Source organism: Emydura macquarii, unplaced genomic scaffold (genome assembly GCF_026122565.2).
Source record: "Emydura macquarii macquarii isolate MOO-44397 ecotype Brisbane River unplaced genomic scaffold, CSIRO-AGI_Emac_v2 contig_480, whole genome shotgun sequence".
Lineage (NCBI taxonomy): Eukaryota > Metazoa > Chordata > Testudines > Chelidae > Emydura > Emydura macquarii.
Window position 1 is genome coordinate 9935526 of NW_027130617.1, and position 19400 is coordinate 9954925.

General features: G+C 39.6%; 1 protein-coding gene across 6 annotated transcripts in view; it reads left to right on the forward strand.

The window, feature by feature from the left end:
* Positions 1-16484, forward strand: part of EVI5 (ecotropic viral integration site 5) — a 111390-nt gene extending 94906 nt beyond the window's left edge. For 5 of the 6 annotated variants that reach the window (XM_067538469.1, XM_067538470.1, XM_067538471.1 and 2 more), the window contains one exon: positions 14646-16484. In XM_067538469.1, the coding sequence (XP_067394570.1) occupies positions 14646-14960 (315 nt within the window). In that variant the 3' untranslated portion in view covers positions 14961-16484. The remainder of the gene's footprint in view (positions 1-14645) is intronic. The other variant, XM_067538475.1, reaches the window with a different exon arrangement.
* Positions 16485-19400: the final 2916 nt, after the last annotated feature.

Genomic DNA, 19400 nt, shown 5'->3' on the forward strand with positions numbered 1-19400 from the left:
ATGTAACTCTCTAATAATATTTTTCTTTACTGATTTTTTTTGTATGGCTTTCTGAATTAACAGCACAGATACAGTAATCTTTTTAGTTGTTGAATAGGTAAGTGTAGACAGAAGCCATGTATAATTCCAGATAGCACTCTGCTAATATTCCACAATCTTCACTGAGGGACATCATCTAATGGAGTGAGTTCATTATGTATGTTGTAAATTCATAGCAAGTGTCATTTGTTACAGTATTAGTTAAATGTTCTTAGCATAATATTGCTAAATTGAACCACCTAGTCTTAAATTTCTGCTATTTTTTGAGCTTCCTCTATTTTTCTCAGGACAGTGGTCTGAAAGTTGATGAGATGAGTGCTTTTTGACATGTGAATTACAAACACAAATTTTAAAACCGCTTTTAATTAAAATTCCTTTTTCTGAGCAGCCTGCTCTGAGCCCTCTTGATGAGCAACACTTCTTAGACTAGTATTTAGAGGTAGCAAAATACTTGCCTCGTATTGCTAATTGCTTTATAATGAAACAACTTTGTAGTAATCTTTGCATTTAAAAAAATACTAAGATTGAGTTCCTCACTATTGCCTTCTGATTGTGTTCTCAGCAAGGTTCTTGGAGGACCTGAATAATGACGTCAGAAGGCTGTAACTTGATTTAGTTTTCCATCCTCCCAACCAAGGGGCAATAAGAGAGAACTGCAGCTCAAATTCCAGCATCAACATCACTGTTCAGGTCTTCCTAATTTGATCCTTCAGCAAGGATTGATAGGGCTCACTTCCTGCCTCCTGTAAAGTACAGATCCAAATTGTGAAGTATGCCATCTAAGGTAGCTTTAAACCTAGCTAGGATTTGGGCCTATGGCTTTCTACCATTCCTCCCTATCTAAAACAGAGAGGTGGAGAAATATAAAAGAATCATTGTTTTCACCATACAAGAAAAAAAAAAATGCAAAGAGACTCATGAAATCCTAATATGATGTAAACTAATGTAAATAGTTAGGGTTAAAAAATTCTTATTGACTCTTCTAACTATCACATGATTCTTTTTACCATCTGTGGATCCCAAGGTGTACCTTTTGTCCATGGAAACAATGGCCATTGGTTTGGTCTGTTCTGCAGGGGAGAAAAGGTAGCCTGTTTTATCACTGTTGATGGATTTAATGGGCCCAAACAGCTTAAAGGTATTAACATGACCCTGTACACTGTATAACAGTTTTAGACAAATTCAGGGTTTCATGTACAGATATCTTAGCCTGTTTTGTACCACGGTAAACAATTAAATGTCAAAGGTTAGAAATGTATTGGTTGAGACACAAGAGGCAAAGAATAAAAAAAATTTTTTAAAAAAGGCCAAAGCAGTGAAACTGTTTAACAATCAATCAAAATTTTTTTCAATTTCAATCAGTCTCTTTTTAGAAACAGGGAATATTGGTTAGCCTCTGATTCAATCAAGCAGTCCCTCTTGGTGGGGAAGAAAAGATTTGTTCTGTTCAGTTTTGAGTTGGGAATGATTAGTCATTTTCCTACTTTCAACTTTTTGTTTCAACAAAACAAACGCAAAAGGGGGGAAAGAGAGGGTAGTAAAATATGGGGGAAATAAGGCTTTTGTTTTCAGGCTAGTCCATCAAGGAAGGATGCTTTGGGTTGGCAGGTTGTCCATGACCACTATTTCTCTGGATCCTGCCTCACCTCCCTTGTTAGGGACAACATTTGGTTGATCTGGTCAGGTTCCTAAACTTCAGTGGTCCTTCTTAGGCTAAACAGAGCTGGAAGGGTTTTCTCATTTTGTTATGCTGCTGCCATGTAGTGCAATTGATATCAGGATCAGGTGAAAAGCCAACAGATGGGACCAGAGGAAAATAGTGGAGGGGAAGGGTAGAAAGTGAGACACAAAGGAGAAGACAGAGCAGGATCTCACATGTCCTTGCAGCACTGATGGTCAGGCATTCCCAGTGGTGTGCAGAGATCTGGATGTTGCAGTAAGAAATGTTTCTTCTGGGTCTGTAGTAATGGTGATAGTCCTGCCCTTTTCCCCTTTAAAGCCTCTCTTTAAGGGCCCCAAAAGGGTGATGGACAGAATAGTCCATCGTCTTATTATTTTGTCCCCAATTACGCCTAAATTTTAGTTTCCACACTCCTTTCATTTACCAAACATGATCTTAATACAGTCCTTTGGTGGTATCAGTAGACCTTTTGTTTAAATTAATTCAATCTGTTTCTTCTTTGCATCTTTTTAAAACAAGTTTATATAACAGGTCATTGGGACAACTTATGAACCTTTACCCACTTTCCACCAATTAAGCTCACAATTGGAGTAGGCCGCCTAAGCCCCAGTTTTACAACAGATCCCTGTGTGTAGCTCGGTGAGAAGTGGTACTGCCCAGGCTGCTGCTGTCATTAGGGTCACTATAAAATCCCTCCTGCAGCTGAGCCATCTCCCATAACTAGCCAGCGTGGCCTCTGACCACAAATAAAGGCAACTCAGTGGTATGAAGCCTCATGATATTGTGAACTAAGCAGGAGTCGAAGAACAAGTGAGTCCTGCATTCTAATACTAACATTAATACGGATTTCTTCTTTCGCCTTAGTCAAGTCACTTAAACTTTCTGATAAATGTTCTTAGGTCAGGGTGTGTGGGGGATGGGAGGGATGGTTTTTTGGTGTTTTTTTAGTGTACTTCCAATTTTCGTGGTTGTGGCAGGGACTGCAAAGTGTTTAAAATTCACCAGAATGTGCACAATTTCCCAGTGACTGAGGACCTAGTAGGCCCTGTAACTCTAGTTTATTTGACCAGTTTTTCCTTGCAAAGGTTGTGTGAGATGTTGCCAACATCTTACAGATCCCAGCACCAACAGCTGGGTTCCACTTCAGCATAAATTTGGGGGGAGTGAGGCCACACACCATTGAATGATACTTGCACAGTCTTCTATCACAAAGACTCCTCTGTTACCTTCCTAAAAGTTTTAGGCTGGGCCTGATCAGAGAGATGCAATCATGGTGGATAGAACTCTTATTTGGGATGGGGAGCAATTGTTTCCTAGCCAATGTAAGAATGCCAGGATCAACTCTTGCTTTACAAAGACAGAGTAAAAGTATGAAGTGAAAGTGTCGTAATGGCATCATCTATGTCCATAACACATACATATTCACCCTCTGTGCCAACCAATGCCTTCTCATTAATGTTTCGGTGTTTGCTAATTTTTTTTAAAAAAAAGGTTTATTTATAGGTGTCTACTATTGGGAAGAGTAGAGGTATTTAGGTAGTTCCCTGTCCATGGAGTCACAGGGCAGTTGCAGGGCATTCAATGTGGTCATAATTCTGTTATAAAATATTTAGTTGCCATTTCTTTATTCCAAATAAACACTTGCATTAGAAGCTCTTTGTAGGAAGAGATTCTGGGAATTTTCCTTCCACCTATCAACTAGATATCGATAGCACCTTTGCAGGTTTAGGTCAGCTGAAAACTTTTTTCAAATCACATTGTTTTATTACAACAAACTTTCTAGATTTTAGAAAAATGACTTGAATGAGCTAAATTTAATTTGTAATGACAAAATACTTTTTTATAAATAGGGGTAGCTTAACAGTAAAGTACACTTCTCTCAACATTTTTTGCTACTATTTCAATCATGTATTTGCTATAGAATTTGAAAGTTTAATTGGATTGTATGGCAATAGATTAAAACCATCATTTTCAGTCATATAGTGCAGTGATCAAAAAGTCATGACCTCCCATTGATGGCTTTTATTGGTTTCCTGTTCTGATTCACTGGAAGCCTTCTGGTCTGAACATTTGTCGCTAGTTTTAATCTTTGTCACGTTTACAATACAGCAGCTTAGGCTTTGGTAAAGCTGATACAGAGCACACAGTTAGCATCATGTTTCCTTTAGGCTCTTGAGCCCTTGATAACTGATAAAGATGTAAAACCACTTTCTATAATAAAAAAAAACAAACCAACCCAAAACCTTGTATTCATGTTTGTAAAAACAAATGCAGAACACTCTGAAATTCAAAACTAGAAGGCAACTGGAGATGAGATTTTAATACATTAACATTTACATAACGTTTCATGGTTTTAATTGATTTACATACAGTTGCATGTTCCCTGCCATCATCTGTATAGCCACTGGAAAGCATTCTTTATTACAAGACTGGATATGATTTCCAGAACCTGAGAATACAAAATGAGAAGACCAAAAGTACTAAATAGGTGCTATAAAAATAACCCTGAAATGACTCAATCTTGGAAACTTGTTGCTACCGTTTTGCTGTTCACTTATGACACATTGCTATGGTTTGAACTCTGTCTAGTGATATGGTCAGCAAAGTTCATTTTGCATTAGTATTTCAGTTTGTATGCCACTGTTAACATTATGCATTTGTTTCAAATTGTTAATAGTTTAGAAAAGAAAATGACTTTTAGATCATCTGTCAGAAATTGGAAAATTGAGCAGTTAGCAATGGTTATCACAGGATCTAAGGGGTTAACTGCATATCTTCACCATTCATCATGGCTGCAGTACTGTTATCACTGTTACCCTTTTCACTCCCACTGTTCACAAGTAAACTAAAATTATCTCAATCCAGCGCATCTTTTGCATTTTTAAAGAGAACCAGTCATGTTGATATGAAGCTGAATGTGGAAACTGTGCACAGGCTCCAGCTGCTACAGAATATGTCTGAGGGCTGCCTCTGTGTTATGGACTTGATGTACTCATGGCAACCCAAGCTCTAGTGTTATGTTGGCTTCTATTCCATTTCTGTTGCAAGTTCAAAGTTTTGTTTGTCCTAATTGCCAGACCAATTAATGGATCAAGCCCTGGATACATTAAAAACTGAATTTCTATTTATGAACTGATGAGAGTTGTGTTCCTCTGGATAATACAGATCACTAAGCCCAGCATGAAGCACAGGAATTCTAGGAACAAAATATTCTTGGTCAAGAGGATCTGGCTATGGGAAAAACTTCCAGAAGGGATTAAACAAATCCAGAGTCGGACCACATTCCTCTCGGAGAGGGGGAGGGGACTTTCTGCCATAATGAGAATGACAATAGCACTTCCTTCTGGCTGCCCCTTGCCACACACCCCTCCCCAAAACCTCTAGCAAATCAAACTCTACTCCAAAAATCATTTTATATCCCCAAAAGGGGATAACAGCCAGACACTGTGTGAAGTCCTCTAGAGACTTCATTATGGTAGGTTGTAGAATCCTAATCATTAGAGGTATTAAGAAGAGGTTAGACAAACACCTGTGAGGATTGGTCTTGAGTATATTTGGTTCTGCCTCAGTGCAAGGGGATGGATTTAGATGACTTCTCAAACTCCCTTCCAGCCCTGTATTGGATTCTTTAACTGCTAATCTATTTTAGGTGGAAGGCACATGGGTACTATGGTGATAGTGGCATTATAAAATCCTTGGCTAGAATATGGTAGTGGATAACTGTCTGTACTTCCTGTTCATAAAGGGCAGGGCCTAGTTGTTTAGCCAGTTAGTTCTATTTACTAAATATCTATTAAAATGAATGTTCACGGTTTGTTTTTAGAAATGCCAGTCACCAAATATCTCATTCACAGTGAATGGTGCTGGGTTCTCACTCCGAGAATGCTAGACTAGAGTTCCAATTAACTGTTCAAATGTACTAAGTTGGGCCCGAATGCAGTCTTTAAATTACCACGCTAACCAGCCAAACTTAGCTGTTTGGTTGATGTTCAAACATTGTTTCCAAACTCTATTTCAAGGCCAGTGTAAATGGAGGCCAATGGGACTTTCCATTTTACTGATAGATCAGACTAAAGCTTCTGCTAGGAAGCAAACTTGAGACATAAAAATGCAGTTCAGCATTTTAATATTTACCAGAGACCAGAAATGTCATTTATGCCTTAGTTGTATTTTTGACACTGTTTAGTGCTGTATTATTCACTGTTAACCCAAAAAACCAGTTTTGAAAGTCTCTTGCTGCACTGCATTAGTATGCATGATGAAGGCGTTTCCTGTCCTTAACCTACAATTCCTATGCATCAGATTGTCAAAGCAGCAGCTTCTAGTTTGCCTATTTGTTTTTAGACACACTTACTGACTCATTCTACTCTTTAATTAGATACTGTGATTAAAATCTTGTGTATTGCATTGCAGTTTCCCCCTTTTTAAAAAGCTACAGTTACTTTTCATGGTGTCAGCAGTCAGTAGTACAATCCAACTGCTGGAATCTGAGCACGTACTAGGAAAATAAAATCCTAGTGTTGCAGGATATAAATGTGTATAAAATTAAATGGGATGAGATGAAATTATTTGGTTCAAGGTGAATTACAGGGGGAAGAAATGATTTTATGCTTTTTTACTGCTTTGTTATGATATGTAATGGCTACCTCAATTTCCCCAAATATTTTACTCTTTTTTTGTTTTCTGTGCATTACAAATATGAGGCCTTCACTTCCCTTCTTTTACGCCACATCTCCTCCCCCATCAACTGACAGCCGGGAAAATTGCCAGTTTTCGCTTTTTGTGATACCACTATTTCTTTTCAGTTCTCAGCAACATGCAGAGAATTCTATGCATATTACTAATGTTTGTATAAAACAATTTTTTAAAAAGTTTCTGGACAGGAAAGAGAGGTTGTTCCTATCCGAGCAGCAAACAGTAAAGGGCAGAGACTGTATGGAGCAATGGCACAACTACACTCCATAGTTAAGGGTATAACAGGATATATGGTAAGCCTAGTGTTGGTCCCTGCTATAAAAATCATTACATCATCCTCAATTAGTAAGTTCGAGCTTGGGCTAAAACAGAATTTTTGTAGAAAATTTGAAGTGACTCAAAATTGTTCCGTAATGACACCCATAGGCAGCGGGTATCAAAGGCCAGGAAAGGCTAAGCCTTCCCTGTTACAGCCACCACTGCTGCGCCCCTGGATGCCCTGGACCGTGGTGGTCCCACCTCTTTCCTTCCCTGCTGGGAGGACAGAAATTTTTATGTGCCATGCAGGTTCCCCAGCGGCTGAGGAAGAGGTGGTATCTGCTACTTGAACTCCCCAGGAAGATGACTGATGAACCCGGGAAGCGAGTAGTAGTTACCACTTCCTCAGCCAACCGGGAACCTGCATGGTGCATGTAAAAGCTCAGCACAGGCAGTGTTCTCCGCTCCCTGCTGGCTTTCTGCCTGCCTGGCTTGGACAGCTGTTCTGCTCCTCTCCAGCATGCCGGGCCACCACCACCCCTGGCCCTAATCTTGGAGTCTGAACTCTGGAGGTTCTTGTCATTGCTGCTCACTGTGTCCCTTGCCACGTCCTTCTTTTACGCCCCTCCTTGCTGCTACTCCCTGCATCTCTCCACCCTACTGTTGCTTGCAGCATGTGTCCCTCCTCTCTTCCCCCCCCCTTTCACTTGCCCTCCCCCCGAGTTCCTCCTCCCCCGCGTTCAACCTGCACGCAGTGGTGAGCAGGGGGGTCGGGGTCTGGGGCAGATCAGGGGTTGGAGTGTGGGTGGGGCCTGGGTCAAAAGAGGCAGGACAGGGAGCTAGCCTTCCCAAGGGGAAGCTTCACCCACCATCCATGCTAACAATAGAGTTACTGGATTTTTGGGGGGGTATATTGTGGGGTGTATCTAACTATATTTTGTTGGACTCTTCCAGCAGAGACCTGGTGCCTCCTAAGACTCGGAGGAGAGGGGGTCCTCTTCTCCATGCAGACCTCAGAAAGCCCATAAGGAGCTAACCCTTTTTCTTCAGATTTTAGATCTGGGATTAGGTAGGGCATTGGAGAAAGCAAGAGACTAGTGGTGGGAGGCTATCAGGGGGTCACATCTCCCCCACATTCAGGTCAGCAGAAGGGGAGAACCCCTCATCGGTCTTCGGTGAGAGGAGCTGATGAACCTCCAGTTATAAAAAGCTCATATGGCATTCAGTCATCCTGACCCTTTAGCTTACTGGGCTTTTCCGAGCCACCTCAAGTCCCCATGTAGAGAAAACAGGATGTGTATGGGGAAGAAGTCTTCATTTCCACAAACCTCTCCATGGAGAGCTCTTCCCCTGGTTCTACTGATGTCCCCTGACCTTCCCCTCCTCCCCCCCCCCCATCCTCCTACCAGCCATATCTACCCTTCCTGTGGACCTTGGAAAGAGATCTCCAGTCCTTCAAACATTAGGAATGGACAGGAGGGCAGCTACTCTCCAAGTCTGTGAGAGAAAGGAGCACTGATCCTGAGAACCTAAACATTTGCAATAATAGGATTCTGGTCTTGCAGACCTTAGTCCCGTGTGTTACGATCCTCTGCAGAACAGTGCTTCAGGACCCTGGTTAGTAGGAGACTGTGACAAGCAGACTAAGGGGATATTGCCTTGCCTCAGCACCTCCTGTAGTCAGATTGGTACGTCCTCCTTTCTTGTGGACCACCTGGTGTTTGCAAGAACAAGACTTCTGTCCCACAGACCTGAGGGCCATCTAAAACCAAAAAACTAAGTAAATTCCCACAAACTTTAAAATTAAAATTAAAGTTCCAGGCATAATATCCTGGCTTGAGGATGCAGCTGTTAATATTAACTAAAAAGTAAGTAAAACAGGAAATGCAGTCACTGAAATAAAAACCACAACATGAAGTCTGTCCAGTATAGTTGCAAGTAAGTAGTAGTTGCAATGAATCAAAGTACTGTACAATTTCCTTTAAATTGGGATTAAAGAGTATTTGTTCATTAATAGAGGAATGGTGCAATATGCATTGTTGGCTTCACTTATGGAGTATCTTGATTTATGGACCAGTTGTACAGCGCTCCTCAAACATCTGTCCTTGATCTTTTGCATTTGATCCTGCATTTGAGTGAAAACAGTCCTGCAAATTACTGTAAACATGAAAGATGTATTAAAGTGCTGTCTTAATTCTAGTAAAATGTTTGCTTTAAAGCAATCAATTGTTAATTACTAATATCATGCTTCTGCCTTTTTGAAGATCAGTTGCCTTTTTGAAGATCAATTGTTAATTACTAATATCATGCTTCTGCCTTTCCTAAGATCAGTGACAGAAGGCAAACCTAATCGTCTCGATGTATATGGAAACTAAATTTGCAGTGGAATGCATAGGGAATTAAATTGAATTTTATTTTAGTTTATTGAACCCCATTTGGACCATCGCATTATGACCACTCACTTTTATGAAGGCCTGTTTTAAGTGATAGATTGCTGATACTTATGTCTGCAACTATGAGACTAACTATGTGTCTGTCTCCTCTCCTGTTGCAGAGTTCAGGTTGTGTTTCAGAAGTGTGGCTTATTGTGGAAGTGCAACCTTAACCATTTGGGGTTTCAGACATTTGCTTTAAGTCTAACCTTCTTGAAAGGAAAAATTGATTGTCTGAATTTGTGTTTGCAACCTTAACTTCATTTTGAAGTGGGGGTTTTGGGTGTGGAAATGTATTTCTGCATTACAGTTCACCTTTAAGGAGAAGAAATTCAGTTTTAATTGAAACTTAAAACCTGTTTCCTTGTTGATTGTTAAACAATTTAAGCTACCAGGTTTACCTCATAATTTCCTTTGAGCTAAATGTTTACTTAAAGAATACCTATAGTAAAGGAGTTGAGGCTTTTTATAATGAGCTGACACTGTTCCCGTATCTCTCTCTAGTGACGGTCTCTAGGTTAGAACCACTATCTTAAACAGTATTTTACTTTTAGCAGAGGACAGAGGCTAACAATTATGAGCTCAACGAGGACTAAGAATTCAGATCCCATTAGATACCACAGGAAGTTAAAATTCTAAGAAACTTTAGAATTTTAAATGTGTTCAAACTAAGTTGCTTTTACCAATGGCTCTTACATTTTTACTTAACTGTCTGATTTCCTTCCCCCCCCCCCATGGCTTCTAATGGAATCTGATTTTTTTCACTCCTAAATCTGCCTCATGAGGCTGGCAAGATGACAGCATTCTGTTAGTCTCTTATGATGTTCACTTACTCTCGTTAGATGCAGTGGTTAGTATATAGTTTCAGTAACAGTTTAGTTTTCTTTTGAATCATGTCTGCGTTGATGTTGATCAGGAAATCTTACTCAGGTACAGAACAAAATGGGGCTTTGATTTCTTCAGACTGTTCCTGCTTTAATATTAAGACTTGCATAATCCATTATTGCTTTTCTACATGGATTTAATATAAATAATCTGTTTTCCTACTGTGAACCGACTGTTTTTCAATGGAAACAGTATCCATACTATGTTCCAATTTCCAGACAAGAAATTGCTAGGCAAGCATTTTTGTATCTAACATGAAGTACAGTTCTTGACCACTTTAGAACTGTGGTTTCTAAAATCTTTAAAACAAACAGAAATGACTTTAAAGGTCTGCCTCCCTTTGGTGCCTTAATCTCTATTAAGATTAATATTCTGATCCTGGTAAAATCAATCTGTTTTTCATTGCATTTTTTCATTTTAAAACTTAGTTTAGACTGACATTTAAACATTGTATAGAAATGTTTCCTTTATAGCTTCAAACAGATGTACAGGGCGCATCTTAAAAATATAACCAGTCTGAGAGCTTTTGTCAGTGCCCTTCATTTGCGACATTTAATATGGAAAAACTTTGAATTCTGCTAAAACCTGAAAATTTCTCTCTGCTATCTTTCCTTCATGCATGGCTTGATGATGCAGTCAGCTTCAGGTAAGAGTATATTGCCAGGGTCCAGTGACATGATTGTAAATATTACATGCCTGTCTTCTTTCAACTGCTCTGAATTCATAAATGTAAGTTCTATTTGCCTTTCACAGTGTTTATAATCATGGCCTCTGGGTGTTCTAGCCGTTAACACAAAGCATGCATTCTGTTTTCAAAACATTTCTAATTCCTGCCTTCCTACATGAGAAGGCTCATATAAGCAAATATTGTGAACTACTGAGTTTCTGTTCTTGATGCTGCTAACTTTGTGAATGACAGAGAGGGGACAAAGGTGGAGACAAGAACCTTTTTTGGTCATGTGACTCCAACTTTATGATCTCTTAAGATCTCCTCCTAAAGGCATCCTGTCGAGGCAGCAGTGAAAGTATAGGTAAGGCTACAGTCACCTTAAGCTGTTAATGGCCTCCCTCCAACATGTGTGGGTCTACCAGGCCTGCTGTATTCCCAAGCCTGATCAGGCCAGAGCCCTCTGCAGGACCACTGCATGAAGCAGCCTCCAGGTGTCTCTCAGATGTGGCAGGGACGGGAGAGATGAAAACGAGGCCAGTTAACACCTTTATGGGAAGGAAAGCCACTCCCACCACTTGGGAAGAACTGGAATTTAACCAGTGGTAGTCTCGCTCACAAAGGGCTTCACTGGCTAGCAACTGCTGTGGTAAGCCCAGGGACGTAACTCCAGCCCCTGCTCAATCTGGGCTGTCCTTGAAGGGCCAACCCTCTTTCCTTCAAGAGGAAGAGTGATCTTATGGTCATGGATGGTACCAGAAAACCTAGATTTTATTCCTGCCTCTTGCCCAGACTTCCTCTGACTTTGATAAATTAGTTAATTTCTATCGGTTCCATTTCCCCAAATTATAAAATAGAGAATATGGCCTACCTGTGAGACATGCTGATCCTCAATTCACTAATACTTGTAAAGAGTTTTAAGATGCTGTAGATCCTCAAATGCAAAGGTACTATCAGCTTAGATTCTTAAATTGGTACCAGCTTCTGTGGCATCCGATCACTACAGAGCACTTGCAGGTCATGCTGAATACCGCTTCGCATACTCGGGGTAAGCCTTCAGTCCATAGTAAATTCACTGGGCACAGGAAAGGACTGGAAGATCTGTGCAACATAGGTTTTGCTGACTAGCACCTATAGATATGCTCATAAACCTATTGTATTGTAAGTGTCTAAGCACTTCCTTAGCACTGATATTATGCACTGCCTTGAATTTTGGACAGTGATACCCGTACAGTTATTTCTTGAACAGTAGCTATTTTCAGGATTTCAGTTTTCTAATAATTGCTCATTCTTAGAAAGAATGAAATACGATAGTACAATTCAGATTATTTTGGACTTGCTTCAATTAAAACCCAACAAACTTTATTTGAAAGTTTTCTGTTTCACAGATAAAACTTGCTATTTTTTTATTCCACTGAGGAGAAGTCCGGGTTTTGCAGTAGGTTAGTGCACTGACATTTCACTTCAGGACATTTGGGTTTGAATAGCAATATTCACATTTTTAGTAAACCCAAATAAGTATTGGGATTTCAAGCTTCCAAAGTAGTTTTTATTGCTCAGAATAAGTGAATCCAGAATGGCAGCCCCAGAATGTGAAATTTCACACTCCAAGGGGCTTAGCCTATCTGCTGTGTTTTTTAAACTGATTGCTTCATACATAATACAGAATCTGATATTATACAAGGATAGAAAGATCCTAAGGAAAAGCTGCTTATCCAGACTTGAGTTCAGGGTTTGGAATGGAGCAAGGTTTTGGCCACTTATTTTTTCCACCAACTTTTCCAACTTAGTTTTCCACCAACTGGCTTGTCCAGCCCCAGTTGGCTGTGTCACCCCACAAGTGCCTGCAGATGCTGCTACTTAAAAGCATGTAACTATATTTCTACCTTCATCTTAGCTAAATGCATGACTGACCCCCCGCATAAGTTTGCTTTGTTCAGGTGTTTCTTTCTGCAAAAATAGTTCAGACAGCAGTGGCTCACGTCTTTGAGGGCAGTTAGTGTTGGAACTCAAGCCTTGCAATAGAACTGAAGCAAAGCACCAGTGGTGTACCAGTGCAGCCCTGATACGTTTTGTTCCATATTACAATGTGACAGGGCTTTCCCCTTTTTTGCAGTGTTCCATCCTCAGTCCAGTTTAGCTTTAGAAAAACCATAGTTAAATGCTGGAAATGTTAGGGTTTGTCCAATCCATGTTATGGGATTCTGTCACTAAAGTGCAGATAAACTGATTTGTATAGCCCTTTCTCAACCAGGTAGATGAATTGATGACTTTTTCCAGATACATTGTACTGCACATGTTCTGTGAATATATCTATTAACATTGTGGGACACAAAATGGGATATAACTGAGATACAGCACAAGATACATACCCTCAATGTGGGCAAATTTCACTCAGCTATTTATGCAGGTAAAAATATAGGAGATTGAAGAGGTGAAATCCACCTTCATGCTTTGGTCCCAGATATGGGGCTTCAACACATTCTCTCTCCTCTTCCCCCCTCCTCCTCTCCACTTCACTTGTTAAGGGGTGAAATGGGAGCTGCAGCCCCTTCACACAGTTCGCATGGTATGTTAAGGCCACTGAAATAATCACGGCTCCTCAGATCTTAGCCTGCTCCCAATCCCACCCTTTGTGCCATTCTGTGTGGCTTGTGTGGAGAACACTATCCCCTTTGCAAACAAGTGTGGAAGATCTCTGTGCTTTGCTCTGACAGCAGCAGCACCACATTTTAGTATAGAGTGTGAGCACTCAAGTGAATTTCACCGCAAGAGCTCTGCAACCTAAACTGGGCTTGTTGCTGTTCTGTATAGTTCACTGTCTTTCTAATCAGAGCTTCTGTGTGTTTAGATTTTGCCTTCACCATTCTCACAACCTACATTGCAAGCAACTATTTATCTAGCAGAGCAGAACTCGATGCATTTTCCTACATAGCATTTTAAGCTCCCAAAATGTCCTCAGGAAGTTTCTACAAAACAATTTTTTGCCCTTTGTGCATGACTGTGATTTTTTTAGCATGATGCTGTCTCTGCAGCTGTCAAATCGACGCCTGCATATTGACTAAACTGGTCTAGGTGAAATTCTAAGAACTAACCTAACAGACATCTTCCAACAGCTACGATTAGTTTCACTAAGTTATTATGCGACTTGCTCAGCATTCAGTTTTGTTCTTACTTCTGAATAGCTTAAACCTAAGGTCATAGTAGCTAGTTTATCACTACAGTTTAGTGTACTTGAAATGCAAATATTAAGTACATTTTATCTGTGTTCCAACTAGTTTTGTTTTGTAAGACATTTCTCTGTAAAATTGAGAATACAATCTGTTATACTACATGAGGGAAGGTAAGTTTAGAGCAACAATGCAGGTTAAAACCTGTGCTGTAGTTCATTGGTGGTTAAGTGGGTAGGGAGAAAGATGGTCTTTATCTTTCAAGGTGGAGAGAACCAATTGCATTGCTGTTAAATGCTGTTTACTTGCTCTTCCAGGAAACATTTGCTTCCCTGAAAGAAGCTTTGCTCTTGTTTTTCCTAGTCAGATGACAAGCACAAAAACCCTTCCTGAGATAATACACAAAAGGACATGAAGAAAAGTAGCAACTGTCTGGTAATAAATAGGGCTACCTGGAAAACCCACAGCTATGCTGTATTCTCATTGGGGATGTCCAAAGACACAAGATTTAGCCTCAATAACTAGAGGAACTTGTAGATACAGTCCAAAATTTTCAGGAGCATGATTAGTGCTTTTTGGTACCAAACCTGGAACATCTTAAAGGACCTGATTTCAGAAAGTGCAGAGTACCCACTCGCTCCCTTTCTAAAGTTTCTTCTTGAACACTCAAGTGCAGTAACTCTTGGCAGTCTTGGACCTGCTTGCATTTAGAAATGATCATTGAATGTCAAGGATACTAATTTCTTGAACATGTTGGTTTTTATTTTTGTTGCTGGACTCTTCACCTGTGATTAAATGTTAACTCTTGTTTTTAACAGATCAGATGCCTAAAAGGTCAGAGAGGCATCTCAGACCAACCCACTTTTGATGGGATTCACATTGTCAACCATTTGATAGGAGATGATGAGTCACTTCATTCTTCTGATGAAGATTTTATAAGTAACTCCATACAGGAGGGTGGGGTCCACTTTCATTTACCCAGAAGGAGTGGACAGATGGCTTTGGACCCAACTGTGGTAGACAGCAGTGACAGTGATACTGAGGAAGGTGTCCTAGATACTGTGGATGTGGACAAGATTATTCCAAAGAGAAAGAACCAGCAAAGAATGGAATCCTACTCTACTACTGTATGATCATCACTGTGACGAGCATCTAAGACTTGAGATTTCTTTAAGGGTTAGGTTGTGAAATGACTAAAAATGCCCAGCTCTTGGATTAGATAGCTGTTGTGGCTGCCTGACCCATTTTATATATAATGTGTGTGTGTGTGTGTGTGTGTGTGTATGTATGTATGTATGTATACACACACTTTACTGTTTTGCCTTCTACCTTTGCCAAATCTTCATCACTGACATACCGTAGAGTAGATTGGCAAGTTGTTGATGGATGACCATTCTAACAGTGTTACTGAATGTTCCGTGTTTTAGAAAATGCAAATATATAACTTCTTTAAATGCATAACCATTTTGCAGTTGATCAATTTGGGAAAAAAATTTTCTTCAAAAGAAACTGCTCTTGTGCAATATTTTATGCTGTGGGAACAAATGTGTTCTTTTTACATTATCCATTTGTGATCAAGATTGACATTAGCAGACTGGCTGATCATGGCGTATGTTGATTATCTTTTGTTGCTTGATCTGTTGGTTTTAATTAAAAATAACCATTATTGGAGACCTCCTAAAATAGAAGGCTCCAAACACAAGCCTTTATTTCTTCTATTTTTTATAAATACAAGTGAATGGTCACAAATGTCAAAAAGGTTTTTAAATCATTGACTTTTAATTTTTATGCATCTGCTTTTGATGTGTTGCTAAAAAATAAAAAACTGGTCAAAGTATGTTAACTACAATAATGTTTATTTTGTACATGTTTATATATCTCTGCAGTAATGAAAATGTACATTACACATCATTTTATATGAGGAATGTAAATGTTGCAATATGACTAGTCTTGGTATTCTAACAGGAAAATGAATTCTGTATATACATGACGGTAGTGAATTACAAAACAAAGGCAAAGCACTAATCCTAGATTTAATCTCCGTTTAGCTACATGAGACTAGTAGGTTCATGTCTAACTAAAATGCTTATTCAAAAACACTGAAAACTTTTAACTTCATATATAAAAGTATATATATATATATATATATATATATAACTAATAAATTTTTCATGATTTAACAAGGTTGTAGCACTTATTGCTTAGTAATGTCTGTATTTTAGAGATCCCATAGGTGATTGCACAATGCAGATCCAGAGAGTAGTTCAGATAAAGATGGAAAGTTATTTTACCTGGTTTTAAATGAACTACCGTTCCAAAGAAGGACTGTTCAGTGCAGTAAAAACATACATCTGTATTTGGTTATTCTTAAAAATGTTCTTACAAAAATATCTAAGAACCATAAAGCTAATATGGCATCTAGTGAAGATTCACATGATTTAACATGAAGCAGTGATGTGCTGGGTGACTGGTCACTCCTCTATGAAGGCCTACTTGGTTTCAAATTCTTCCTGTCCTTCCCAAGGTCTCTTGAGCAAAATGACTTGTTACTTTGGTCATGCATAGCATTTTACACACTAATGTCTTGGACACTCTTTAGCTCAGAATATTTTTGATATAAATATACCACTGCCATTCTCCTTAATTACACATTCCATGGAAATATGTACAGTTAATATTAGCAGCTGGACTGTTTATGATTTGAAAGGAATTAAGTGGTGCAGCAGGGTTATTGCACAAGCCTGCTTCCTCTAGAAATATTAAAGTTCATCCAAGTACTTCTGCACATGCCTAACTCCAAGTACTGGTAGTGGCACTGAAGTTAATGCAATTACTTGTGCTTAGTTAGGCACATTCATAAGGACCTTGCTGAACTGGGGCCTTAGTTTCCATGTCCTGTATTGGGCGTTTACATCTCCTTGGTTTTTAATTTTTTTTAATAAGGCCAATATAGGGTCCCTTTTCACTTAATGAATTAAACTAGTTGCAGAACCTGACACTTTAAGGGAAACCAACTACATGAAAAGTGAACTTTGGGAATCTTGGCCCCACTATCTCATATAGATCATGTCCAGGCAATCATTGACCCATAAAATAGGCAGGTGCCACCTTTGATATTAGCTACTACTGGAGCTCCTGCTACTCCTAGTCTTTGCTTCAATTATTTTTGAGAGTGTACATTGTCACTGATAAAGTTAATCTATTTCTCATCACACATGGTGGTTTCACCCTATTGCAAAAAGCATGTACTGTTTTAACACCTGAACCCTGCTAGAAATGTCACAACAAAAAGTCTTGAGAGCTCTCTGGCTTGCTAACATTCAAGTAACAGTTGCTTTATTTTTCTCCAATAAACATCTGTCCATCTTTTTGTTTGCACCTGGATCATAGCCACCCGAGTGGATAGATGGCAAAGAATCATTTGTCACCATTAATACCAGCTGCAATTCTCTTTTAAAGGTAATGTTGTTCTGCATTAAGTGCAGGAGCAAAATTCAGTTAGAGGATGGTCATAAAATCTTTTTTTGTTTGAACAGCCAAGTGTTATGATCTTGCAATAACTGCCTTACAGCCCAAGTGATAGTGAATGAGCCTAATTGGTAAAGGCTGTTTCCTGAACTTTATTTTTATACATGTTAATAGCATAGATTGCTTTATTCATGCTGCTACTTTCCGTTTCATTATCAAAATCAGTGGAAGAGTACTAGCCAGGCTTAAGCCTGATCCGAGTAGCTGAAATTCTACACAATAGCTAAATCTGAGCTGATGCTCTCTGGATATGCTAGGGCCACCTAAGAGCATGTATGATTCAAAATTTCTTCAGTCATTCAAAAACTTCTTCATGAACTACATTTGTTGCAAGAAAACCATGCCGAGTTGCCTATCCAGTGGCAGAGCGACTGAGTGAGAGGACATAATCCCCAACTTTGGGGAGTTTTATACTGAGTTTTAGAAATACATGTTAAATCACCAACAGTGTGGAGAATGTATTCATTCACTTATTAACATATCAATACATAGAACACTTTACCTCCACTACAGTGCACAACCTTAACTGATCTTCCAATGGGACATTATTTAATAACCGTTCTCTTAAAATTACAATCCTACCAGCTGTTAAGTGGAAAACTATAAATTTGAGTAACTTAAATGATAAATGGGGTTGTGTGGGTGTAAATTTAGTTTTTTAAAATATAAGTATTGGGACTGAGGAGCAGGTGGAGAGCCAGGCTGAGAGAGGGAGTAGCAGAGGAACGCAGTGTTAGGCAGCCAGTGAAATAATCAGTCTCCTCCATTTGTTATATTTCATATCTGGTGAAAATCCTTCAGTTTCCTCTTTGGATTCAAATCTGTTCACATCAAGTTGGAAGAATGGGGAAGCCTAAAGCTATTGAGCACTGGCCAGGAAACCTGAATGCAATTTAAAGCTTTCTCTTGGGGGGGGGGGCTAACACTTTTTGAGCAGAACTGATTCAACTCTATCGTGTAGCAAAAACTGTGGCCTATGCCACTTTTTTAATGTAGGAATGTTAATTATTTACGAACACTGTTACTAAGTCTGTTCTATATCCTTTTTCTAGGATCTGTTTGAGAGAATTTCTGTTATGCCCGGATCACGCCAAGGTTTTCTTCCCAACTATGAGGGCTAGAAACTTTTTATGCAAATTTTTAGGTTCTGGACTAGCGATGACACTTTTTCTATTTTCATCAACAAATAGTTGTTCATGCTCTTCGTATCTTTTTAATGGCCTTGTCTACATACCAGTGTATCTAAAGGTATGCTTTTTATTTTATGTAGATTTGTATACTGCTCTTGTCACTGTAGTATTGGAGGTATGTCTACACTGCAGTAAAAGCCTTGCGGGATGGCCCCAGCTGGCCCAGATCAGCGGTTTTGGGCTGCTGGGTCAAAAACAGCATTGTTAGACGCCTGGGCTTGGGTTGGAGCCTCGGCTCTGAGACTCAGTGAGGGGGATGGCTTTTAGAGCCCAGGCTCCAGTCCGAATCTGAATGTCTGCACTGCTGTTTTTAGCTGTCCAGCCTGAGCCACAGTCAGCTGACCTGGGCTCTGAGACTCAGTACCACAAGTTTTTTATTGCAGTGTAGACACACCCTGAGCACCCTCCAGTAGTGCATTAGGCAATGTGATTACACATCTGTCATGCATTTTGTGTTCTCATCCTCTCTCCAGAGGGAGAAGCTTGTGTAGTAGAGTCTTATTTTGATTGGGAATGGGGTTTGCTTGTTTTGTTTTTAAATCAGTAAATATTGCTTCCTGTTTATATTGGAGAAGGCATGGTCAGAGAAATGTGCCTTGCCTTTGAAGCAGAAAGTGGTCAGGTTTGTGATGGACCTTAGTTCCTGGGCAAGTTCATTCCAGACTCTGACCACCCCCAGAGAAGACTCTATCTCCCACACAGAGGAGCTTTACTCTTCTTGGGAGATTTCCATTGTACTAGAGAAGTGAAGTTGTTAATCAGTCTTCATCCCAGAGATGTAGACTGTCTTTTAGATATTCTGGGCCCAGGCCATGGAGCACTTTGAAGATAAGGACTAAGCTACGGCTACACTGA